At 35.3% G+C, this 25,593-nt stretch overlaps 5 protein-coding genes across 8 annotated transcripts in view; 4 read left to right on the forward strand and 1 right to left on the reverse strand.

The window, feature by feature from the left end:
* Nucleotides 1-3,576: 3,576 nt before the first annotated feature.
* On the reverse strand, nucleotides 3,577-6,299 carry lrrc42 (leucine rich repeat containing 42). The gene is made up of 7 exons (XM_051917782.1): nucleotides 5,677-6,299; nucleotides 5,017-5,148; nucleotides 4,757-4,875; nucleotides 4,530-4,615; nucleotides 4,315-4,428; nucleotides 4,119-4,197; nucleotides 3,577-3,962 (listed from the first exon to the last, which is right to left on the reverse strand). Exons 1-7 carry the CDS (start codon nucleotides 6,108-6,110, stop codon nucleotides 3,682-3,684), a joined length of 1,245 nt encoding a protein of 414 aa, XP_051773742.1. The 5' UTR covers nucleotides 6,111-6,299; the 3' UTR covers nucleotides 3,577-3,681.
* yipf1 (Yip1 domain family, member 1) lies at nucleotides 5,797-12,159 on the forward strand. Of its 3 annotated transcripts, none has more exons than XM_051917804.1 (10): nucleotides 5,797-5,925; nucleotides 6,939-6,998; nucleotides 7,350-7,399; nucleotides 7,525-7,676; nucleotides 7,756-7,836; nucleotides 8,104-8,191; nucleotides 8,273-8,389; nucleotides 9,272-9,438; nucleotides 9,561-9,743; nucleotides 11,179-12,159. In XM_051917804.1, the coding sequence occupies exons 3-10, from the start codon at nucleotides 7,366-7,368 to the stop codon at nucleotides 11,263-11,265; spliced, it is 909 nt and encodes a 302-aa protein (XP_051773764.1). In that variant the 5' UTR covers nucleotides 5,797-5,925; nucleotides 6,939-6,998; nucleotides 7,350-7,365; the 3' UTR covers nucleotides 11,266-12,159. The 3 variants fall into 3 exon arrangements, with proteins under 3 accessions (XP_051773764.1, XP_051773754.1, XP_051773774.1); XM_051917794.1 differs by lacking the exon at nucleotides 5,797-5,925 and adding an exon at nucleotides 6,637-6,773; XM_051917814.1 differs by lacking the exon at nucleotides 5,797-5,925 and adding an exon at nucleotides 6,694-6,773 and having other exon boundaries at nucleotides 7,334-7,399.
* Nucleotides 12,160-12,362: 203 nt separating this feature from the next.
* zgc:113691 (uncharacterized protein LOC503529 homolog) lies at nucleotides 12,363-14,279 on the forward strand. Its single transcript, XM_051917826.1, has one exon. The coding sequence runs from the start codon at nucleotides 12,850-12,852 to the stop codon at nucleotides 13,597-13,599; it is 750 nt and encodes a 249-aa protein (XP_051773786.1). The 5' UTR covers nucleotides 12,363-12,849; the 3' UTR covers nucleotides 13,600-14,279.
* Nucleotides 14,280-14,386: 107 nt separating this feature from the next.
* ndc1 (NDC1 transmembrane nucleoporin) lies at nucleotides 14,387-22,915 on the forward strand. 2 transcript variants are annotated; one of them, XM_051917743.1, is made up of 18 exons: nucleotides 14,387-14,565; nucleotides 14,865-14,985; nucleotides 16,196-16,297; nucleotides 16,408-16,582; nucleotides 16,910-17,039; nucleotides 17,804-17,912; nucleotides 18,004-18,055; nucleotides 18,155-18,287; nucleotides 18,391-18,483; nucleotides 18,796-18,877; nucleotides 18,952-19,116; nucleotides 19,246-19,506; nucleotides 19,712-19,824; nucleotides 20,057-20,107; nucleotides 21,534-21,597; nucleotides 21,681-21,781; nucleotides 21,882-22,042; nucleotides 22,199-22,915. In XM_051917743.1, exons 1-18 carry the CDS (start codon nucleotides 14,527-14,529, stop codon nucleotides 22,260-22,262), a joined length of 2,016 nt encoding a protein of 671 aa, XP_051773703.1. In that variant the 5' UTR covers nucleotides 14,387-14,526; the 3' UTR covers nucleotides 22,263-22,915. The 2 variants fall into 2 exon arrangements, with proteins under 2 accessions (XP_051773703.1, XP_051773714.1); XM_051917754.1 differs by lacking the exon at nucleotides 20,057-20,107.
* Nucleotides 22,916-23,060: 145 nt separating this feature from the next.
* LOC127525302 (zinc finger protein GLIS1) overlaps nucleotides 23,061-25,593 on the forward strand; it is a 35,464-nt gene continuing 32,931 nt past the window's right edge. Inside the window, exons 1-2 of the mRNA XM_051917768.1 lie at nucleotides 23,061-23,483; nucleotides 23,765-23,860. The gene's annotated coding sequence lies outside the window, so the exon portion shown is untranslated. The remainder of the gene's footprint in view (nucleotides 23,484-23,764; nucleotides 23,861-25,593) is intronic.

Raw genomic sequence — 25,593 nt, forward strand, 5'->3', positions numbered from 1 at the left:
ATGTGTGATCACTTTTGACACGACACAGATTCATCCATCACATTCTTAATAACCAACAGGCGCTAGCTAGCCGGACACCTTTAATCGTTGCACTCGCGTCTAACGTCCTTTGCAGCGTCTCGCGCAAAATAAAATAAGGACTCGAAATAAATAGAGGACTGGCAACAGTATTCTTTTGATGCGTGAACGTGGCCTTACTATCTTGTAACGCACTCCTGGGCCATTTAAATAGCCTTCTGAGGATGCAAGAAGAGTATGCTGTAATTTCTTTAAATAAATGCTTCAAAAATGAAACCTAACCGGACACACCCTCCGGTGAGGAAATTAGGCTACAATGAATGAATGAGGAATGTTATCTATTCTTCTGCATTGCTTGAAAATATTTCACATTTTTAAACCAATAGAATTTATTCGATACTGATTGCTACTTTTCAAACTTTTAACCCAATTAGAGAACTGAAACACAAAAGGAAGGCAAGACATCCTTCTCTAGTTCCTTTTTCTCTGAACAGAATCACGAGTGAATTTATCAAGCATAAATACTATTTTATTACTAGTTATTATGAATGTAAAATACAACTACCGTTCAAAAGTTTGGGGTGTATACATTTTTTTGAAAAATTAATACTTTTATTCAGCAAAAATGCATTAAATTGATTAAAAGTTACAGTAAAGACATTTATAATGTTACAAATTATAAATGTAACAACAATAATGGTGTCTATTTCAAATAAATGCTGTTGTTTTGAACTTTCTATTAATAAAAGACTCCTAAAAATGTATCATGGTTTACACAAAAAATATTAAGCAGCACAACTGTTTTCAACATTGATAATAATAAATATAGATTGTTGTAGCGAGCACTGCAGATGCTGCACTAGAAGAACTACATGTACAGGTGCGTCTCAATAAATTAGAATGTCGTGGAAAAGTTAATTTATTTCAGTAATTCAACTCAAATTGTGGAACTCGTGTATTAAATAAATTCAGTGCAAACAGACTGATGTACTTTAAGTCTTTGGTTCTTTTAATTGTGATGATTTTGGCTCACATTTAACAAAAACCCACCAATTCACTATCTAAATAAATTAGAATACTTCATAAGATCAATAAAAAAAGGATATTTTAAACAGAAATGTGAGGCTTCTGAAAAGTATGTTCATTTCTATGCACTCAATACTTGGTTGGGCCTCCTTTTGCATGAATTACTGCATCAATGCAGCATGGCATGGAGGCAATCAGCCTGCGGCACTGCTCAGGTGTAATGGAAGCCCAGGTTGCTTTGATAGCGGCCTTCAGGACATCTGCATTGTTGGGTCTGGTGTCTCTCATCTTCCTCTTGACAATACCCCATAGATTCTCTATGGGGTTCAGGTCAGGCGAGTTTGCTGGCCAATCAAGCACAGTAACACCATGGTCATTGAAACAGCTTTTGGTACCTTTGGCAGTGTGGGCAGGTGCCAGGTCCTGCTGGAAAATGAAATCAGCATCTCCATAAAGCTTGTCAGCAGAAGGAAGCATGAAATGCTCTAAAATTTCCTGGTAGATGACTTCAGAAAACACAGTGGACCAACACCAGCAGATGACATGGCAGCCCAAATCATCACTGACTGTGGAAATTTCACACTGGACTTCAAGCAACATGGTTTCTGTGCCGCTCCACTCTTCCTCCAGACTCTGGGACCTTGATTTACAAATTACTTTCATCTGAAAAGAGGACTTTGGACCACTGAGCAACAGTCCAGTTCTTTTTCTCCTTAGCCCAGGTAAGACGCTTCGGACGTTGTCTTTGGTTCAGAAGTGGCTTGGTACGTGGAATGTGACAGCTGTAGCCCATTTCCTGAAGACGTCTGTGTGTGTGGTGGCTCTTGATGCACTGACTCCAGCTTCAGTCCACTCCTTTTGAAGCTCTCCTAAGTTCTTAAATCGACTTCGCCTGACAATCTTCTCAAGCCTGCGGTCATTCCTTTCACTTGTACACCTTTTCCTACCACACTTTTTCCTTCCAGTCAACTTTCTATGAATATGCTTTGGCACAGCACTCTGCGAACAGCCAGCTCTTTCAGCAATGACCCTCTGTGGCTTACCCTCATTGTAGAGGGTCTTGATGATCGTCTTCTGGACAACTGTCAAGTCAGCAGACTTCCCCATGACTGCTGATGGGATTACTGACCTAAACCCAGTATTTATACCCTGAGAATGGTAATTTAATAGAACTTGAAATTAAATAATGTAATCATCAAAATGAAAATAAAAAAGTCTGGAAATATTTTACTTTATGTCTAATAAATCTAGAATATATTTAAGTTTTACTTTTTGATTTAAATTACAGAAAAAAAAAAAAAAACTTTTTCTTGATATTCTAATTTATTGAGATTCACCTATATATGTATCTCTGCAATTACTAGTTTTTTTGGCATCCCTGAAGCACCTCCAAGTATGATATTTCTTGTTCAATCCACATCAAACACTGTTCTTCAAGTGGCAAATACTTAATCTGCATTTTATTTTAACTTCAGACTATTACATATTTATTTTTGCCAGTAAATCGTGATTGTAGGATGCCACAAAATGGGTCAGTATTTTTCTGTGATGACAGAGTAACTTGCATCGACCTCTGCAATGGAGCTTCCAACTGTCCCAGTAGAGCAGATCTAACAAACAACCTTCCAAGTAACCTTGTTTTTAGAATGTTTTCATGAATACATCTGCATCAGAGGCTAAAAATACCAAGATTTCTGAAAATGAAGTAATGTGCTAGAATAGATCATTGGACATTTTGTATTGTTTTCAAAGTCAGATGTACAGATGATCTGATATCTAGGACTCTGGGCATGTGTTCACACCACCGTTTGTCCTATTTGGTAACGTATTTGTTCTCTTAAGGCTGGAATACACTACAGAACTTTGGTCCAATTTTTTTGCCCCAATTTGCAGTCTGGATGAATCAATGCTAGCTGCCAAAACTCAGAGCCAGTGTTCAGATTTGAGTCAACACATTTCTCAGAAAATTGCAGACTTTTTTTTTTTTGTAGCTTCAGACAGTGAATCATTCCAGCCCGAGGATCAAACATGTTTGTTATTTTTGTCTAACTCGTGTTTCTGTGCGAGTTTGTTGTTCAGAATGACTTGAAAGTCTGGTAGTGTTGCCTATAGTCAGTTAATGCATGTTCAGATTTTAATATTAAAAGATAATGATTAGATCTTTTAATAAAAATAAGATTTTTTATGGAATATTGCACTATTTATTATACATGATTTATCAGTGCACATCATTGTTTTAAAATTCATGTGCCCTTGTAATCTTTAACTTCCCTTCCCTCTTGCACCGACATCTCTTCTCTTGCAAAAATACGTCATCCCTGCACCACTCTATTCTCCATGGACAAAATCAAGTCCCACCCTACATTTTTTTCTAGTTTGAGAAGCCATTGTACTCAGATATGTCACAATAGGAAAGAAAAGACTATCGCAATTTCCGTTTCATGTTGACTTTAAGTGAATTACTCAGTGATTTTGTATAAGTATCAGCCAGTCAATTTGTCTGAGGAATTAAAAGATCACAGTACAAAAATAAAAAGTGAGATCTTTTTAATTGTAAATAATCGAAAATAAAAGCATTTCAGTGTCATGTTCCTCACAGAGGAATGCACTGCGTACACGTCACACGTGTGTGTCCATTCAGTAGCTATTTAACAGATCCAAGTCCTCCGCAGACAGAGCTGACAAAGACTGGCGCTTTGCGAGAGGAGCTGAACTTTGCTCTTCCTCTGATAGTCTCCTCTTCTTTCCCTTGTGTACTGCTGCCACTGTTGATGAATGTGTGCTGTGTTCTGCTGTTGAGCTCGTGCCACAGAGGTCAACCGTATAAAAGTGAATTGGCACAACTTTGTCTTTGTTTGTGGTGTCACTTGTCCCAGACCTGGAGTTCAATGTCTCTCGAACAAACTTTTCTCTTCCATCTACAGAACAAAATGAAAATACAAATTAAGATTAATATAAACATTACAACAATATACAAATTATTATTCATAATATTAGAAGTATTTTTTATAATACACGTATATAATAATGTGTGATAAAGTGAACATGTGAACAGATAAAATGAATGAACTCACAGAAACAGAGAGCATTTGTTCTTGGTTTGGAGTATTTCTTTGGTACTTCTGAAGCTGTAATTTCCCATTGGTTTATTACCTGATTAAAAATTTGAATTTTATATGGAGAGGCCACAGTATAAAACCTCTACAACCACAACTTTACATTCAACGTTACCTATCCATCATGGATACTATATAACCTTAAATATGTTACCTGTTCAGCCCAGCCTTCTGTGTTGCAATCAGAGTGTCCGAACTCCTTCAAAGGGGTCTCTGAGAGGACCATTCTCATCTTCTTTTTAAAGAATCCTTTCAAAGAAACATTCACCTAAAAGAGATCGTTAATAATATACAAGACCTCATTTAAAACTTCAGCAGTTCATACAAAGTTAATGAAACTCATTGATGTTATCTTTTTAATTGTGTTACCGTCACATTCGTCCTAGATAGGTCTAGTTTCTGTAGCGTTTTAAAGCACGTTAGATATCCGAGACCTTTCTCAGTGATGGGATTCTCTGTTAAGAAATAAACCGAAGTACAAGAGTGTAAATTATCATAAGAATTTCATTCAACCTGTTATGCATAAAACACCTGAAAATCTGGAAAAAAAAATCTTTTGAAAGGTAGTGTCTGACTATAAAATTCCATTAACTAACCAGAGAGGTCCAAAATCTGCAGGCTTTCTAGGCCTTTCTTCATCACCCTCACCGGCGCTGTCAGTCTCTGCAGGCCTGCATCAGAAAGGCAGTTTGCACCTATGAAAAGTTTCACAAGACTACAGAAAAAAGGGAAATGTGAGGGGAAAAAAGAAAGTGATTTTGCTATTTATCACAAACTAGAACAAATTGTACACCCAGCAATCATCTGAAATGTCTGTTTTATGTATGCAATGTACACAATTATGTGTTATACATACCTAGCCAGGGCTTCAGAGGTTATATATTTAAAAACCTCATGGTTGTCACCTAATCTACAGCCATAGAGGTCCAGGCACTCCAGACTCTGAAACTGTCTGATCTCTTCCAACCTTTCAGATATCAAAAGGTACCTGAAAAAGACAATAACACTGCTGTAAATGCTCTAGCTTCTGATTATAACATGTATATAGGCCTACCTAGGCAGCATTTTTGGACATCTCTAAACCTTTCGTTAGGTTGAGACACAGTCATAATGTTGTTTACTTCAAAGTGGGGCCCGGCAGGGAAAAAAATAGTGTAAAAAATAAAATAATTATAATAATAATAATTAAAAATAAATACAAAATATTAAAATTAGATTACAAAAAATAAATAAAAATTAAAATCAGAAAAAAGGGTAAATAAGTTAGCAAATAAATAATGCATCTGACAGTACAGTGCTATAATGAGTAAAACAAATGTATTTATTAACTTAATAGAAACGAATTATGTTCCAAATAATATTTAGACATTTATAATATTATTATTTTTTCACAATATAAATTGGGACTTTATACAACAAACAACAAAAATGGATGCCTTTAATATTTTAGAATGGGGGATGATCATATTTTGGGGGTCCGTGACATTGATTGACTGGTTTACTTGACACTTCTCACCTGTTCCTCAAACACAGGGATTTCAGCACTAGTTCTCCATAGGCCTCACAGAAGACCTGCAGTGCTCTGGGTGCAGTATGAGGCTCTGTGAATTTGTGTCTCTCTTCGGCGGCCGAGAACAACTTATCAGCCATTTGCTCGGGAAAACCGACCAGAGAGTCCACATGCTCAATATGATCAGCGATGAACTGTAAAGATATGTCAAATAAAGACTTCACCGTGTACCGCAGACTCCCCTCCTTGTTGTAGGTAAATATGAAGTGGTCTCTTCTCTTTGTATGGCTCGCGGAGGGTAAAGTGTCGATGCAGAGTTTAAATGAGAAGTCTCTGGTGAAGAGTCTGTGCTGCGGAGCATCATTCTTGTCCGCACTGACATATCGCAGTTCTCCTTTCTCCCTGACATACACAGTGCCACAGTCCTCACTTAAATACATCCTTTCCAACTCGTTACACAAACCGAGCGTTTAATGTCCAAAATAGTCGGTTGTCTTTTTAAATTCAATGGTAAACTGATTGAAATATCGAGAAATTAGTACAATGTAGAGAGATTTAAAAGCGACGGGCTCTCGAAGTAACATCCCTCCTCTGTATCGAGTTTCACGAGCATTCCAAAATAAAAGTCTTTACTGAAATCTTAAACAGACTAGATATATCATTGAAAGGGACTTTGCTGTAATGTTTTTAAACTTAATGTAATTATACTTCGCAGATAACTGGAGTAGTTAAAAATCTTTCTTGGAGTGACTTCCTGAGTCTTTTACCTTTATTCTTTTTTTTTCTGCTGTATCTTATAACTCTGATTTATTTTACACGTTTTTTTTTATTTTTCCTATATTTTTATTTTACATTTTAAATTACTATTTTGCTATTATTTTATTTTATTATTTTGCTATTATTATGATTATTATTCTCCAGATGTTTTCCCTGAACCACAAGGTGAAAAACACCAGGTTTAAAAATAATTTGAATATTATTATGGACAACTTTTATTTTGCTACGCATCACTGGCATTATCCATTTCCGCGTTTCCATTTCCACAACTTCAAAACAAAGTTTAAGCGGTTTAAGTTCCTGAAACATTCAAGAAGCTTTTACTGGTAAGTTTATTTAACACGACGACAACATTAGAAGTCCTATTTTGCTATAGTTACATGTATGTAAGGCATGTGAGAGACTGCATCTTCTAAACACAATTTGTTATGTTCTAAGTGCAGTTTTGTGTTTCTGCTGTATAATATCCGCATACGTCTGATTGTCAACAGGTTGGTTGTACAGTGTCTCACTCCTGCTATACATGTGATCAGGACACTTAAGTTACAGCAGTAAGTCATCTATGGTTCATTTGTTCCGTAAATCTTAATACTTAAAGGGATAGTTCTGTCATCACGTACTCACCCAAAAGAAAAATGTTAGAATTAGGAATATTGACAGCCTCCATTCGTTGTATAGAAAGAAGATGCAGTTAAAGTGAATGGTGACTGAGGCTGTCAGTCCCTCATATTCTGCCTAATATATCCTTTTGTGTTCTATATAATAAAGAAAGTCTTATTTGAAACAGATTAAGTAAATGATTGTCATTTTTGGGTGGACTGTACCTTTAACAGCCTACAGTATCAACAACATTAACTAAAGCTTGTCTACTTCTCGTCTTCTATTGATGCCTTCATTCACAGAGCACATAGACCTGTGATGGCAAATACTGATTTTCACCTCCAATTTCAAGGTAAGTACCTTAACATGTCACAACATATTTATGAATTGGACTGTTCATTTAGCATACTAATAAATAGGACATTGTGGTGTCTGCCTCTTGAAATTTGTCCAAAAATATTTTCTATATTGTGCTAGAATTTGAAGATGATCAAGGATTCATTGAAAGTAACCAAGGTGCCACAACAGTGACCATCGATGACCCCGTTAAATCACGAAAACAACGAAAAGCTACTGGAACTGCACTTGAAGAAGAGACTGATCCATTGGACAGCAATGACAAAACTGAGGTCAGTCGAAACAATCATGAGAATCTTTATTTCCCCAAATGGGGCAGTGATTCAAAATATATTTTCCTTTATCAAACAGCTTCTGTCAGGTGAAAGAAAAAGTGCACCCTTCTGGACGTTTGAGTTTTACCAAACATTATTCGATGTGGACAGCCATCAGGTCAGGATTCACCATTCACACTACAGTGATTGTCAATTTCAAACAGTTACAAAGCATTCATTGTGTATTTCAGAAACAAATTTCAGGTCTTTCTTATCCTTTTTAAGAAAGGATATAAAAGAATAATTGCTGCTGTTTTCCCATTTTAGTTATTTAAATCCAAGCAGTTCTACTCATGCACATGAAATGATTGTTTTGTGAAGTGACTGAAAAGTTGGCAACAATATCATGACAAGACAGAAATAACTTCTGTTTGTTTATTTATAGGTAAAGAGCAGAATAATTGGTTCAATTCTGCCTTGGCCTGGGAAAAACTTTGTTGAGGTCTATTTACGGAATAACCCGGACCTGTATGGTAAGCTAAATTAAACTAAAATTGATTGATTAGAGCAAAGAGAAAGAAGATGCTAAAAGGTTTATTATGTTGTTATTCTAGGACCTTTCTGGATCTGTGCAACTCTTGTTTTTGCCATCGCTATTAGTGGAAACATCTCCAGTTTTCTGGTGCACCATGGTCAGCCGAAGTTCAAATATGTACCAGACTTCAGGAAAGGTTAGAGATATGTTGTTTGAACTAATCTTGTGTTTTAAATGTAACAAAAAATATGTAATCTTAAATTTTAATATTAAATGAAGAAAGTACATATGACATGTTAATGTTTAAGATTAAATGTTTAGATATACACTACCATACTAAAGATTGGGGTTGGTAAGTCTTTTTTTATTGTTTTTGGAAGAAGGCTGTTTTAAATACCTTTCAATTTTAATATATTTTAACATGTCATATTTTCCTGTGATGGCAAAGTTGAATTTTCAGCATCATTACTCCAGTCTTCAGTGTCACATGATCCTTCAGAAATCATTCTAAGATGCTGATTTGCTCCTCAAGAAGGATTCGGTCACATTTTATATAATGGTCCAATTCTCAACATTTAACTAACTATTAACTATGGCTTTTGCTTCAATAAACTCCTAATTACTGCTTATTAATAGTTAGTAATGTAGTTGTTAAAGAATTAGTTCACTTCAGAATTAAAATTTCCTGATAATTTACTTTACCCCCCCCAAACTGCAGTTTCAGTGCAGCTTCAAAGGGCTCTACACGATCCCAGACGAGGAATAAGGGTCTTATCTAGCGAAACGATCTGTCATTTTCTAAATAAAATAAGAAAAACTTCTGCCTTCGTCACGCGTGACCTTTCTATAACGTGATTACTTAATGCGCATCGCAGAGCTAGTGCAAGACAAGCATTTGTGGTTAAGAAGTATATAATTTTTTTATTTTTTTTTTTAGAAAATGACATTTTACAGTGATACATTTTCTTCAGGGTTCTTTGATGAATAAAAAGAAAGAAAATTACCAAAGTGACCCAAACAAAATAGACCCTTCGTGCTCACCCTAAAAAATTGACCCCGGTTCTCGATTGTTTTCCAGTAACCATGGCAGCCACAGCAATCTACAGCTATGCATGGTTAGTGCCTTTAGCTCTATGGGCTTTTCTCACCTGGCGAAATAGGAAGATCACAAGCCTGGTGTCCTACTCCTTCATGCAGATAGTCTGTGTCTATGGTTACTCGCTCTCCATCTACATCCCTGCTGTGGTGAGTATACAACCATTAAATATGCATTAATATAATATTCATTAATCTGTGCATAATTATCAAATCTGATTATTTTACAGATACTGTTTATTTACTTGTTTGTGTGCCTTTGTGAAAAACAGATACTGTGGATAATACCAAGTGAAGGGTTGAGATGGTTCTCCATCATGGTAGCTTTGTGTCTCTCAGGATCTGTGCTGGTAATGACATTCTGGCCAGCCATCAGGGACGATAAACCAAGGATTATCATAGCGATTATAGCCACCATCGTGATTCTTCACGTCTTACTTGCTGTTGGTTGCAAGGTACGTTTTTAAGAATCCTTATATATTATAAATGAATGTGTTTCTTACAAAATATATATCTATCATTTAAAAATATGTAAAATACATGTTCAGGATGCGCAACATTTAAAGGGTTAGTTCACCCAAAAATGAAAATTCTGTCATTAAGTACTCACCCTCATGTTGTTTCAAACCCGTAAGACCATCTTTCATCTTCAGAACACAAATTAAGATATTTTTGATGAAATCCGAGAGGTTTTTTATCCCCCATAGACAGCAATTTAACCACCACTTTCAAGATCCAGAAAGGTACTAAAGACATTGTTAAAATGGTCAACATGACTGCAGTGGTTCAACCTTAATTTTATGAACTGACGAGAATGCTTTTTGTGCGCAAAACCAAAACTAACACATTTATTCAACAATATCTTCTGTCCTGTGTCATTCTGCTATGTTGTTTACGTCCAGCACTTCCAGGTTCAGTATCGGCACAAAAAGTATTCTCGTCGCTTCATAAAATTAAGGGTGAACCACTGCAGTCACGTCGACCATTTTAACAATGTCTTTAGTACATTTCTGGACCTTGGAAGTGGTGGTTAAATTGCTGTCTATTAAGGAGTCATATATCTCTTGGATTTCATCAAAAATATCTTAATTTGTTTGTGTCTTATGGGTTTGGAACGACATGAGGGTGAATAATTAATGACAGATTTTCATTTTTGGGTGAACTAACCCTTTAATTAAGCAGTGTCAGTCCATATTGGATATTTAATTGTGCATACTCATTTTCCCTATTTTTACATTTTAGATTACCTTTGCTGTCAACTAATAGTTCATTTTTTAAGACCCTAATAATTTAATAATAATAATGTTAAATGCTTAATATTTAACAGATCTTTAGCAAAAATAAAATATCCATCTTTCATACTGTACATTATAATGTTGTAATGTCTAAATGGAGTGGAATTTTTTGTTGTTTATTTATTTAAACAATATATTATAGAATTGTAATATTGGCCATAACATGATAATAATTACTGGCTTATATGTATTTTAATATCACTGCATCCCTAATATGTATGCATATGATACAAGCAAAACATATTAGATAAAACTTGATTAAAATTGCTTCTTTTGAGTGTTGATTTCATAACAGTAAAGTTTGTAGCTGTAGCAGCTCCACATCAGAATTCCGGCACTGCTTTTTGCAGCATTAAAGGATCAAACAGTTTGGTGTCAAGTGTGTTTTCCCAGTGGAGGGGTGTGTTCTTGGAAACAATGGCAATAGTCAGTGACTGGCTTGGAAACGTGCCAGTGTGTGAGCAGAACCATATCCTTATGGCTATCATGTGCCATCAATTACATTCATTTAATTAGGGAATGCAATGTTAGCGGAGTTTAAGGAACAAAAGTGCTGTCAAAGTCTGAAAGATTTGTGTCCTCTTTCTTTTTTCAGGCATGTTTCTTCAGCACATACGAGATGGTTCCATCATCAGAGGTTCACAATGAGACACTGAAAGCGACCAGCACTTTATCATCCTGAATTACAGCCTTGGGTAAATACAGGACTTCAGTGATGTGGCACTCTCATGACTGTTTTAATAGTGATGAAATGGCATAGAAATGCCAGCACTTTTAAATGAGCCAAGTGTCATTTGATTGTAGCAGCTAATGGGAAAATAAGACATTTGCATTTGGCAAGATGTTAACATGAGACAAGACTTCCTGTACATAATCTGTGCTCCTCGAGAGACTGTTATGCTTCTGTAATTGCAGCTTCTCATCTTGCCTTATTAGAGAGAATCAGGTATCTTGATAATGAGATTGTGGGCTGTCTGGATTTCTTCATTTTATATTCTGTGAGGGTCAAGTCTTAATTTTGATGGGGTTATGTTTGTAGGTGAGTAGCGAAACCTTGAGATAATCATCTACAACATGTTTAAAGTTTTCTGATTTGAGGTTCAGACACATGTTACTGTTACAAAGCAGAGGACGTGTATATACGGTGTAGCTGTGGTTTAAATATTTATGTGATAATTGAGCTTGAGATGGTTTTCAAAAGGGTCACTCTCCTGTTTCTGCCACTTTGGGACATGTACATGTACTTAAAATGTTTTAACACTTTAAAACACTACAGTGCCAACAGAATAAAGGCATGGAAAAATAAAATAAAATGTGTTAAATTGCACATACACACATACATATTCCAGTTATAATGAAGTTTGAAGTCAAAGCTAGAGTTCATTTAAATATTTTACAAACTTTCAGTTCTCTATGATGGCCATTGATTTTTATTTTATTTTATTGTATCATTTTTTTCACTGTATATTTGTAACAAGATCTGAGTCTTTTCTTTAAACTAGATACTTGTAGATAAAATGCCAAGAACAATTAACTGTATTCCAAGATGTCACGTTGTAATAAATATTTAGCAGTTTTTTTTTTTATTTGTCCTCATTTAAAATTATATGCAAACCGTATAGTTTTGTTTTTCCATTTATAATGTCTCAATGATTGTTGGTGATATTGATAGCCAATAGTTTTGGTGCAGACCATAGCATTTCATTCTCAGCATCAAGATTCAGGAACAAAGGTTTATTGTCAAAGATAAAATCTATCTTGTCTTTGATGTCAGGATTTGATACAGTGCAACGTTTCGTATATCTCGTTTCGAGTACCATCAGCAGAGCACTTTTAATCTTTATTCATCAAAGTCATTAGATTAATTAGATAATTTTTTTTTTTTTTTTTAAGTTGGCACTGGCGTTATGAAATGGCTGAGCTGCATTTTCCAAATTAACAAAGAAAATTTGTGTCACTTGAAACTGTGCCAATGTGTGGTGTGTCCTAATTAATGGTTATTCTAGCCTTAGCTTAGAGTTACACCGAAGCTGCCTCCCAAACCTATAACCTTTGTGGCGAAATGTCAGCTTCACAAGTCACTGTTTCCCTTTACACAGTGGATTAAAAATAAGGAGGCTTTATTTTTTGGATCACTGAATTCACAGGTATCTGCTGACATTATTTTAATGACCTGCAAATGGAAACTCTATTTAAAGAGACTTTGACCTGACGACCTCTATCAAGGAACATGCCTTTTCAATACTGCATTTAAGACTGCAAATGAATGATGGCTGGGAAAGTGGAAAAGGTGTCCAAATACGAAACTTTAAAGCTTTTGGAAAAGTGCCGGAAGGAAAGAGACGACGCTTTGCACCGCGAGAATGTTATGAGGGAGAAAATGAGACAATATGAGTCTCGAATGAGATCAACCGAAGCGCTCAAACAGAAACTGAAGCAATTGACTTTGGACAACAAGGAGCTGAGGAAACAAGTGAAGATCCTGAGGGCTGAAATTGGTTTGGAGTCCAGTCCCAAATTTCACGGTAAAACCACCAAGGATATAATCAACGACCTGCATGAGAAGGAGCGCGAGTGCAATTCACTTGTTGAAAAAGCGGGCAAATTAAGTTTGACAATTGATGAATTAACATCTGAACTGGCCAACACCGTCACCTCAAAGACTCTACTGGAGGACCAAGTCCAGTCCCTGCAACAGAACCTGAAGGATATGACAAACAATCAGCGACGTCTTCTGAAGCTCTGGGAGGACAAGAAGGCTCAGCGGGAGCAGCTTTCACTGCCCGCGATACCGCAGAGACCCGGACAGAAGCCGGTGGTGCATAAAGGCGTCCAGACGGAGATGTCCATCAGTTCAACCCAGATATTACCCACTAATGCGTTTGAGACTAAGACCCGCCGAGAGATCGATAAAAGCAGAACTAATCTGGAGAGACGCAGCATCACGTTAGCAAATGGCACTCATCGAGAGAAAAACGCGTTAATTCAGAACGAAGCGAAGGGAATACACAACTGACAATAACTATTTCATGAAAACTTTTTTTTTTTTTTTTTTTGTCTATCTACGCATCAATTAGGCTGCTCTATGCATAAAATACAGCATTATAATACTATAAAATAAATGTTATTTTAAAATATGTTTAAATAATTAAGAAATAACCTGATGGAAACATATTTGAACACTGTATATTATTGTAATTACCATATTTATTTCTTATGTATTGACTCATTATTACATTTTTTAGACTGCTGTTTGATGTAATGCCCACAAAACATTGTGTATAATTAATTAGTGTTTAACATTAAATATAAAATGTATTTATTTTCCTTTCCTCTTTCTTTACTTAGGGTAATGTAATTGATATGCCTACAATTCATTAATCTATATATCATTAATTTATGATAAAAATATGCTTCACCTATGAATATTATATTTTAAAATCAAGTAAAAGAATGGCTATAAATTTGCGCAGAATTACATTTCTGAGCGGGCTATATGTTTAGAGGGATAATCTACCCAAAATATAAATTCTGTCATCATTTACTCACACTCATGTTGTTCCCAAACCTGTGTGACTTCTTTATTTCTCTGCAGAACACAAAATAAGATACTTTGAACTTAACATTATACTTACATTATATGAGCAATTGGAACATGAACGCATTTCTTAGACATTTATCAGAATATCTTCTTTTATGTTCCACAGAAGAAAGTAAGTCATATACAGGTCTGGAACTACAAGAGTGTGAGTAAATAATGACAGTTTAATTTCTTTGGGTGAACTATCACTTTAAGTGTGATTGTACTCAGGCAGTAAGTCAGACGCACTCGCAGCGGTCCTTATGAGGTCCTTCGAATGTGTGGCGCGGGTAGTATCTTCACTTTTGCCATGTTGATATGGATTTTACTCAAGTGATGCAGAACTGAAATCAGCGTGACAAAATGTTTTCGCTAAAACAGAATTGTTGGTTTATAAAAAAGGTAAGGACTGGTTAAATATAAACCGTGTTTAAAGAACTGGACGGTAACCTACCAACTAGAAAGTTAGTATTAAGTCAGCAGTGACATCTGGACATCATCATTGTAAAAGCGACATGTTTTGTGTGCTTTCGTTTATGTTTCTGATAAATGAATACAGTATTATGTTAGTTATATGCAAATAATTAGAGTTAACTTTTAAAGTTATAATCGTAAAAAGATTGTATTTGAGACAGGCTTACAAGCAAAGGTGTATGAAATGCCCCTGTACTAGACCAAATTCTCATCTTGTTTATTTTCAGGTTGTAATATGGAGGGCGATGTCGAGTATCGCATGGTCAGTGCTTCTCTTGCCCGTGACAACGGCAGTCTTTGTGCTCTTGAGTAGATTCAACCTGTTTCACCCCATCCAATGGATTTCAGGTGAGGAAGAGAGCAAGACTGTCTCACAAAATGCATAATTACAAGAAGTTACTGATACCGAGAAGTGCTGGAGTGTGAATTCATTATTTATATAAGCAGTAGTTCTGACCTCAAGGGACATCATACATAAAATGCTAAACCTTGAAAAGCCTTACATATGGAATAATAGTCTGGAAAATCTTTTTTTTTTTTTTTTTTTTTTAAAGTTGCATGCATATTTGTTTTAATGTTTGTATTATATTTGTTCAAACAGGCTTTTATGGCCCTTATATTTGGTACACTTGAGGAGGAAAAAACTGTGCCCAAACTGAAAAAATAAGCAAATTCAATTCACATTTATTTGTGTAGTGCTTTTCACAATACATTGTTTCAAAGCAGCTTTACAGAAAATGCATGTTTTTCTACATTAGAATTAAGAGTAATCTGTTATCATAACTGTGTCAAAGTAATGTATTAATTTAAACAAAAACAATGAGCATGTTAAAGCAATGATTACATTTTGTGATCATAATGATTACAGTATATGGAAAATTTGGCTTTAAGTTTTGTAATTTGGTGCAAATGTTTTTAATATTATACCAAAAAGTAAGATGAAGTTCTGATAGATTGCAATGTAAATCAATGAGATCTGTATAACAGTATAGCAGACTACTCGCATAATTTTTTTTTTTTTTTTTTTTTATAAATATCAGTTCACTCTATATATCTCCCAATAATGTTTTAGTAAGATATTTAAATGCTTAGTTTTATGATCAAAGCTCTGTAGTTTTTTTTTATTGTGGGGGGCAAATACAATGATGATTGAGAGATGTACAGATAAACCTTTCTTAAAAGCTATATCATATTGATACATACATTTTAACATGATTTTTCTGAGTTGCTTCAGTCCAGTAAGTATTCATCTTGAAATATTACAAACAATATAAAAGTTATGCTTTTATGATTCTAATAAGTCATAAAAGATTTCACTGCAAAAAGACACACCACAACCTTAAGGTGTACATTTTTAGATTTATACTAAAAGGTCTTTTACTTGCCAAAAAAATGCATGAACTTTCAGTCAGGTGACAAGGCATGTAGTAGATTGTGTGCAACAGGTTTTTCAGCAATGTTTTTTATTACGTTGATAATCTAGAGGCCTTATTTTTTTGGCTTTATACGGTTAATATCTGAATTGCCCTTTAGTCAGCATCTCAAACATTGCTTTCAGAATGCACAAGTCTTCTTACGGCCTCAAGCACCATCTTTTCCCTTGTTGTGCTGTGTGGAGTGGTTCTGATGACTGGCTTTTTCAACCTGGAGTTCTACACTTGTGAGTAAACTAACTAGATTTGTCTTTCATGGATCTGAAAAATCATTTAATTTGCAATTTTTGCATTGAATTATGCTGATTATTTATTTCACTTTTTGTGTTTCTCTAAGTGGTTCCTTCCATTCCGTGTTCACGTGTGGCCCTTCTGGGGACAGTGCTCCACCCGCGACAGTGTGTTCATTCTTTGGTCTACTGCACCATGGGCATGCTGGTAATGTGGTGTGCTTCCGTTACCATCGGTGGACGTTACAGCACTCTAGGAACTCCCTGCAGGCAAAGTGAGAGGTGGGTTATGACCTGATTCTGTTTGTCCCATGTACAATGATCTGTCGACATGCTCGGAGGATCATGTTTCAGTAATTGCATTCTAGGTGCTGCAGTTCTTTCGTCCCCAGACGAAGTGATTGACTCACATACAGTTATCTTAAGTTGTTTTAATTAACACTGTGAGTAATCCTATCTCAAAATTACCAGGAGGCCATTCTTACTCTAATATAGGCCAAGTGCACCTCTACAATGCAAATGAAATGTATTCTCTGTCTGTGATTGGTTTTTAATGACAAGTCTTTTTGTAACCAAGAACTGTCCTTTATTTTATGTTGGCTTTTCTAGTGGTGAATTTGTGACCTGTCTGAATGAGTATCATCTCTTTCTTCTCCTGGCTGGGGCCTTCATGGGATATAGTCATAGTTTTTTGGGAGTGGTTCAGAATATGTACTATGTGTCCTTTCAACCTATACAAGTAAGTATTTGGCTGTTCAGATCAGTTGCTAAATGTCATGCGTAGTGGTCTTCTGATATGGATTTTTTTGATGGCCCATGCCAATATCTTAGAGAGCAGGTTGGCCGATATGAAATATATCAGACTTTTTAATTTAAAGATTGTAAATAACACATGCATAACAATTGCTGCCAGTAAATTTATATTTGTTTTACATATAATTTAGTAAAATATATATATATATATATATATATATATATATATATATATATATATATATATATATAAATATTTTGCAAATGAATCTATAAAAAATTGAACTTGATAAAAAATTTTTGAAGTTTGTGTAATTCAATTATTATTTATTAGACATTCAAATACTTGTTTAAATTATGTAAATGTGTTTTTGCTATAGTAAATGGAAAAAAAGTATTATTTTATTTGGCTTTCAGTTTTGAGACAGAACTGTTAATCAACAACTGTAATGATGGAGAAGAAGAGCGCTAGGTTCAAAACACTGTCAAAATAAAAGTCCTGCTTCTCACTCTTATCGGCCGAACAGAAAAACTTTATGGCCAATGCTGGTAATTTAAAAAAACAAATATTAGCCAATGTTTTGTCCTTGGGTATATATCAGTCCACCACTATTTCTATCTCATATTCAATATCTGATAGTTGCAAAAGTCTTGTAGAAGGGTTGAATGAGAATTAGCTGAATCATTAATGCTTTCATTCATAAGTTATCAATGCAAAACTGCTTTTTCCCTCCTACATTGGTGGTGAAGCAATACAAATATCCGCGGTTCAAGGGCTGTCTACCAGCGGTGGTGAAGTGCAGTGTTATTCAATCCTTATATTCGGCCAGGAATTTTGCTGCTCTCTATTTCTTTTTTGGTAAGTTACAATGATGATCAGAGATACATCCTCTAAAATTCATCTATTTTTCCTGTTAGAATCTCTTAAAATGTTGTTTTCACTTCCTTAGGGTATGTTCCTAAGACCTGGATCTCCAGCACACTTAATTTACAGATAGACAGGTCAGATTTGGAATATTTAATATGTTAACTAATATGGTCTAAAGTAAAATATTTTCATGAATATTCATGAATCTTTATATCCCTTTTGCTACTTTATAGTTCTCTCCAACCACTGGATTCATTGACTGGACTTCTAGACTTCTCCCTCCTGTACCACCTGGTGATCAGTGGCACTTTCCTGTACCTAACCTGGTACCTCACTGTGCTTCTCTTCAGGATTTATGTCACAGAGGTACTTGAATGTGAAGGTTTAATTCTAGGATTTATCAAAGCAATTGGCTTTACTCTAGTACCTGTTTTGAAAATGATTCTGATGGCTTGCCAACCATCTTCAGGCCTACAGTTTTCCAATGCAGTCCACATTTACTGAGGATGCAGAGCAGTGTCTGCCCAAAGTTTTGGCTGAGAAGAACACTTTAGTCATGAAGGTCAGTTTAGTTTTTTTTTTCTCTCTTCATTTTCAGAAAAACTCACATTTTCACACGATTTATAGGCTCATGGAAATTAATAACACATTAAGTTATGACAATTTCTATAGTGAATGTACATTTTTTGCTAACTATAATTATTTGTTGAATATTTCTTTTTGTGAGTACAACCTCGGAATAATTATTATTTAAGAAATTTGCCATCGAATTTGTTATTGTTACAAATTTGGTAAAAACGAATCTTAAATCTCATTATTGATGCTTGTTTGCAGATGTTATAGATCCTTAACTGATTAATTGACTCTTTCACAGTTTTTGGCTCTGCAAGACCTGGCTTTGTTATCGCAACATTCTCTCTCACGTAGACTGGAAGTCTTCAGTCTGAGTCAGCCAGGTACAAACTAAAAACTTTCATTAAACTCATTCCTTTTCATCACCGGTGAACTAACATATAACCTGTACATGTAGGTGGTCACCCTCATAACTGGAATGCCATCAGTAAGGAATGTCTGTCTTTGCTGAGTGAGCTGACGCACAGACTGGTGGCTCATCAGGATGCGGTTGCCTCTAATGGCCGAGTTAAATCTCAATCTGCCAGCAGTGACACCAGATCAGTCTCTTCAAGCAGCTCAGGTAAGGCTGCTTGGATGGCATCCAGCAAGGGCAAAACTGAACAGTCAGCCCAGCACTGCCCTTGGTGACATACTAGAGGAATCAAGCTGCTCAAGAAAGGGTCATTTTATTTTTTCCTTTAATCTGTAGTGATGTCAGGAACAGAGGACATTCCTGAGACTCCTCGACTCAGTGTCCCGCTAAGGACCCCTGGTTCAGTCTTCAAGTCATCGGTGGGCGGTGTGCACAGCTCTCTGACGGCTCCTTTCACCTCAGATGCGGATAGCCCATTCTCTTCCCCTGCTATTCGACGTCTGGTTGGCCAACAGGAACCCCAGTCTCCCTGGTTTGGTACTGTACAGAGCCCCCACGTCATGAGGAGGGGCCCCAAACTTTGGAGTGCCTCCACAGGTAAAGCAGATTGACTAAAACTTTTATAAGTGTTATATAACTTTCATTCTTTTATAAGAATTTTATTATAAAGATATAAAAGATATGGACTTCTCTGTGTTTGTAAATCTTTGTGAGAAGCCAAAAACAAATTTACACACTTGTGGACAATAACTCTCTATCATACTGTAATATAACTTAGTCTATTTTTTTATTTTCATTTCAGAGTCACAAACCAATGGTAGTCCTCCGGCCTCCCCCGCCACTGTTTCTAGTCCTTCTGCAGCCAATCAGAAACCCAGCTTCCTGGCCCAGTGGCTGCAGAACAGAAGAGAGCAGGTAGCATCTTCATCTAATCCCACCTAACTGTAAATGAAGTCTTTATTATTTCATAGGGTTTTGTTGGTTTCTAAGCATGTGTATCCATAGGAACTGAAACAGACAAGCTTTTGAGTGTCCAGTTCGGTTGCTGGGGAAAAAAGCCAGTTCACGTTACAGTGTGATACCGTTACATGGCCTAGAGACACCTGTTAACTCATGTTCCTGTCATACTCTCAATTGTTCTGCTCAGGTTAAAAGCTTTTTGGCAAAGCGGGTGCTGATAGTGTATTTATTTAACAAGGTAAGGTTAAGCATGCATTACTTGAATGGAAGATCTGTCTGCAGCGGCATGTTGCATGCCCCCACAACAGATTTTTAGTTACAGGAAATCATTAATGCATGTCTAGATCCTGCCCATGTTTAAATTAGCACTAACACCATTAGTATTCCCTGTCCCTTCTAGTTCTGTTTCTGTCTAAGATTGTAGTGTTAGATTATAGTGACCCAGTTTACACACAGTTTTAAATAAATAAAACCATGACATATTACAGATTATGCTTTAAAAGTTTTACTTTATACAAAATCAGCTTAATCTTTATCTATCCATTATAATACCATTATTAGAGCAACTGTAGATAAACTGGGTCCATATGTTGGGGTGTAGTCAAGCCCAGTGTTGTTTCTCTCACTAAACTGTCAGGTGAAGGGCTTCCAAACCATTTGAATCAATGTATACTGTGTACTCATATATATATATATATATATAATTTTTTTTTTTTTTTTTGCATGCATCAAATCACTTGTGAAATTTATTTCAAACTTAAAAATAAATGAATTCCCATTTATAATGCACAAGCATTTTAAATATTTTTTTTTAATTTATGCTTGGTACCTATTGTGTATACCATTATTCCATATGATTCCAAGCTTCCATATGATCTGAATCATATGGAAGCTTGTTTCCTCCACTAAATAAAAAAATTAAAAAAGGAAAGTGCGACTTATCTCACAATTCTGACTTTTTTCCTTGCAATTGCAAGTTTGCATCTCACAATTCTGACTTTTTTCTCAGAATTTTGAGATTTTTAACTCGTAACCGCATATCAAGTCAGAATTGCGTGATATAAAGTCAGAATATATATACTCGCAATTCTGACTTTTTTTCTCTGAATTGTGAGATATAAACTCAAAATTGTGAGTTATAAAGTTGCAATTCTGACTTTTTTTCTCTCAGAATTGAGTTTATATCTTGCAAATCTGACTTTATATCACAATTGTGACTTTATAACTCGCAATTCTGACTTTATATCACGCAATTCTGACTTTAACTCGCAATTCTGACTTTATCACACAATTCTGACTTTATAACATGCAATTGCGAGTTATAAAGTCAGAATTGTGAGATATAAACGCGGAATTCTGAGGAAAAACGTCAGTTTTTTTCCCCTAACAATTTGGACATTATAACACGCAATTGCGAGTTTATATCGAACAATTCTGACTTTATATCATGCAATTCTGACTTTAAAACAAACAATTGTGACTTTATAACTCGCAATTGTGACTTTATAACTCAAAATTGTATTTATATCTTGCAATTGCGAGAAAAAAGTCTGAATTGTGAGATAAAAAGTCGCAATTACCTTTTTTATTTTTTTATTTCATGGCGAACAAACTTCCATATAATCATGCTTTTTCCATAGTAAAAAGTTTCTTCTATTGAACAGCTTCCAGAAGCCTCTAGCCAAGCTCTGTTTGCTGACAGCCAGGCTCATATCTGGGCTCTCCAAGGTCAGAAATTTTTAAGAGATGCCATCTTACATGCTTATTAGTTTGAATGATTTATTTAGCCTTTTGTTATTTCTTTCTTTAAGGACTATCTCATCTGGTGGCATCCTCTTTCTCTGAGGATCAGTTTGGAGTGGTGCAGACTACATTACCTAGTATTCTTAGCTGCTTGGTAGTCTTGTTAGAGGTAAATCAAAAGTCATTTTTATACATTTAAGTGTTAAAAGTGAGTCTATGAATTAAAATGGGGACAGTCTGATTTATTTGGTTAATCTTATCAATTGTAGGCTGTTGACAGACACTTCAAACTGCCACATGCCTCCAGCAAACCTGCGAGGACTATCTGCAGTATGGGTGATTCCACCTACAAAACTCTAAGGTTTGCACTAAGGGCTGCGCTAAAGACAGCCATCTACAAGATAACTACCACTTTTGGAGAGCACTTGAAGTAAGTCACATCAGTCTTTGCAGTAATATCGCTGAGAAACATAAATGGGATAAATGTGAACCTGCTGTATTTAATAAAATACACAATCTTCCTTTTTTACAGTTCAGTTGGTGCATGTTTACGCTCAATCTTATTGTTAATTTTCTTTGTTTACAGTGCTGTAAATATTTCATCAGAACATAGAAAAAGGCTTCAACAGTTCTTGGAATTCAAGGAATAGTGCACCACACAACCTCTTCCTCTCAGATGTCTTTGGATAAGTGTGTGTGTGTCAGGAGAGAAAAGAGACAATGCGCTTGCTTGAAAAGTCTGATATATTGGTGATTAGCACTGTACATCACTCAAGGCCTTATAAAGTATATTGCTTTACAGCCAGGTGCTGCACTGTATTTCCCCTTGAAATCCCGGTCACTTTATAATTAACATTTACATCTTTCATACACAATTCTGTAATCTGGGAATTTTGTTTGTGTATTATGTACCTGTTTACTAGAATGTGATGAGTTTAAATCTGGTTGACTTCAAAATCATGGTGGGGATTGTCATCACTTTTCATCTTCAGTACATTTAAATTTTATCATACTCCCTTTAACAAAAATGAGGGGTCAACACTTTTTCGTTTTGAATCATTTATTGTTCACGTTCTATGTTTGTGATGTTTTAATAGCACTCTGGTTGGATGGTAAATTATCAAGGCCCCATCTGTGTTATGTGGATCATTATTTACAGGATCATCCATTTATTGATCTGGTTTCCATAAACATGTTTGGGGCATTTGACGAGAGCATCAATTGGGTTATTTGGTTAATGTCAAATATTACCTTTTTGAAACATTTATATAATTAAATAAACTTTTCTAAAATGTCATTTAAATGCTTGCAGACAAATTTTGCAGATAATTTCTGAATTCACAGTTCCCTCGATGTACAGCAGATGTCGCTGTTTGTATTCTGCGCTACACATTTGTTATATTCAGTATTAAAATTGAGTGTTTCAACAAGTTCATTTGTAACGCCAACCACTAATAACAAATGTTTCCATAGTGATTTCTTAAACGTCAGTTGGGATAAGTATGGATAAAAGATTAACGACGTTCTTGTTTCGTAGTTCGTAAAGTTTTGTGCGTAAATATGTGTCGACAGCAGACGTCTGTTTCATTAAATGTCATTGGCACACTTTTATGGACCACAACGCCGATAGCCTTCGAATGATGAACGTCTGTCTCTAGTTTTGTTAGTTATAGCATATACATTACATTACCGGTTTACACGCCTTAACAACGAGAAGGCGGTTATGTTTTACTTTCAGCCGCTTTTTTAGAGGAAGAGATGAAACAATTTCAAGGTTATGGGTTTGGTCTTCACACCGAGGAAAGGATGGATGAGTCTTACACACTAGTGTCTGTTCCTGCAGCAGTGGACTAACAGTGATTCGACTTCGGGTAAGTTTACTGCAGTTTTACCACAGAAACATGAAAACAACACTAACCTACCTCTGAACGTTTCTGCGACATCACTGTCAAACCATCATATTTTGGGATCAGCTCTGTCGGCTAACAATGTTTTCAGTTAATCATTTTGTTCTATGCTAATTTTAAATTATTTTAATGAATATGTTTGCTGTTACACATACTAAAGATGGGATTTTTTTTTTCTTTACTTTAGATGTCGAAACGTGGTGTCTACTTCCAAACACGTTTTGTTTTCTTATTTCCTTTTTTAGATAAAACACATTATACTCGATCCAGTAATGTAAAGCACGGCAGCCTTGTGATTATGAAATATGTGGCTTGGTTATAGGTCCTGGAAACCACTCAAGGTAAATTTTTTTTTTTTTTTTTCTTACGAAACACAATTTTACTTTGTCACATTACAGATAATTTATGAAGTAAAGTTTGTTAAGATTTCTAGAAACGTATGTTATTAAAGGGATAGTTCACTCTAAAACGTTTCTAACAATATGTGGTTGAGTAAATGACAGTGTTTTCATTTGAGAAACTATCCCTTTAAGTCCAGATCCTTTGACCTTAAGATTTTCTTAAAATAATAGAAGAGAGAAATCTATCTATCTATGGGGACATAAGAAAAAGACAAGGTTATTATGAACATATTTTGATATCCAGTTAAAGCCTAAGGCTGTTTTGAATTTAGCAGGCAATTAAGAGAAACGTGTGCACATAATGAAAAAACTGCTGCAATCTTCATCCGCTGCCCATGGCTATTTTGTTTTGGTTGAGATGTTAAATACATGATTAAATGGTTTAGGTTTTAGACTTCACTGTCTCTTTCAAGAGTCCCACTGACCAAAACGTTATTATAGCCCATTTCCTTCTTATATAATACATGTATTTTTTTTTTTTTTTTATGAGGACTTGAATTCATCCTGCTAGTTCTTGTCCATCTTAGTGGTTTAGTTTTGATGGATGTATTTAGAATTAAAGTCATCATTAAGGGTTTATGATGGTGAATTACAGTATTTGATTGCCTAAATGTCTGTAAACAAAACCTCAACTGGTTTACATTATCTATCTTCATAAGAAAATACAATGGTGGATTGATTCATGCATTTCTCTGTATGTTAGACTTTTTAGGGGAAAAAAAGAATGAAAGAAAATGTGGTTTTCCTGCACTATTAACTTTTGCAGTGTGGCTGGAGCAGCACCAGTTAACTTTGTGTTTGACAATATAAAAGTTTGCCAGAAATTGAGAACAAATTGATCAGTTTACTGTGAAAGCCAATTTATAATCTCACATTGTAACTGAGTTATGTCAAGCAGAGGAAAATTTTACTGAGTTTGGTTTGCTTCGGGGTGCAATAAAGATTTTAGACATAAAATGGAAAGCTAAAGGTTCTGCATTTACCAGGAACTGAAGTCCTTCTCATAAACACTTCATTATTAATGGTAGTTATTGAGATCGTGCTGTAAGAGGTTTTTTTCCTTTGAAAAAAAAAAAAAAGATCTAAATTTAGATTTGATATTTTTGACATTTTTGCTGTTTATTTATAATATAAATAAATATATATTCATTTATATAGGGTTGAATATTATTGAATATTTAGAGTGAATTTTAATAGTTTTGTTCATGTGTTGGTTAACTGCTCAGACATGAACCCTGACATGGTGTGATAGCAGAGACTTCAGTCAGACAAGTCAAGTCACTACAAATTGAGAGACTTACGAACATTGAAGTGAATCAACACAAAGGGGGGGAAAATGCTTAAACCTGTGGCGCTTGCAACGCCAAGGTCATTTGTTCGATTCCTAGGGAACTGATCAACTGATAAAGTGTATATCTTGAATGCAGTTTAAGCCATTTTGGATAAAATAAATGCCAAATACGTATGTAAATTACTTACTACTACTAATTTTAAAGAAATGTATTACAGAGTTTGTAAAATGCACCTTCAGCACAGAGAAAACTGTTACCTAAATATATTTGAGACTTGTGAAAAAGGATCAAGACTTGAGACATCACTTAGTTTTGGCCTTGAAATAAATAAGACGTGAGTTGACTTAGACAAAAGACTTAGTGTTGACTTGAACACATTGT

The sequence above is a fragment of the Ctenopharyngodon idella genome, chromosome 2, assembly GCF_019924925.1.
Source record: "Ctenopharyngodon idella isolate HZGC_01 chromosome 2, HZGC01, whole genome shotgun sequence".
Taxonomy (NCBI): domain Eukaryota; kingdom Metazoa; phylum Chordata; class Actinopteri; order Cypriniformes; family Xenocyprididae; genus Ctenopharyngodon; species Ctenopharyngodon idella.

Coding starts and splice junctions, on each gene's coding strand:
- lrrc42 (XM_051917782.1), bottom strand. CDS start 6,110: ATGTATTTAAGTGAGGACTGTGGCACTGTGTATGTCAGGGAGAAAGGA. Junction 4,429..4,529: donor TATCTAGGACGAATGTGACG/GTAACACAATTA, acceptor GATCTCTTTTAG/GTGAATGTTTCTTTGAAAGG. Junction 3,963..4,118: donor AACAAATGCTCTCTGTTTCT/GTGAGTTCATTC, acceptor TTTGTTCTGTAG/ATGGAAGAGAAAAGTTTGTT.
- yipf1 (XM_051917794.1), top strand. CDS start 6,652: ATGGACAACTTTTATTTTGCTACGCATCACTGGCATTATCCATTTCCG. Junction 6,999..7,349: donor AGGACACTTAAGTTACAGCA/GTAAGTCATCTA, acceptor CTTCATTCACAG/AGCACATAGACCTGTGATGG. Junction 9,744..11,178: donor TACTTGCTGTTGGTTGCAAG/GTACGTTTTTAA, acceptor TTCTTTTTTCAG/GCATGTTTCTTCAGCACATA.
- zgc:113691 (XM_051917826.1), top strand. CDS start 12,850: ATGATGGCTGGGAAAGTGGAAAAGGTGTCCAAATACGAAACTTTAAAG.
- ndc1 (XM_051917743.1), top strand. CDS start 14,527: ATGTTTTCGCTAAAACAGAATTGTTGGTTTATAAAAAAG. Junction 16,583..16,909: donor CCCTGCAGGCAAAGTGAGAG/GTGGGTTATGAC, acceptor TGGCTTTTCTAG/TGGTGAATTTGTGACCTGTC. Junction 20,108..21,533: donor TAGTGTATTTATTTAACAAG/GTAAGGTTAAGC, acceptor TCTATTGAACAG/CTTCCAGAAGCCTCTAGCCA.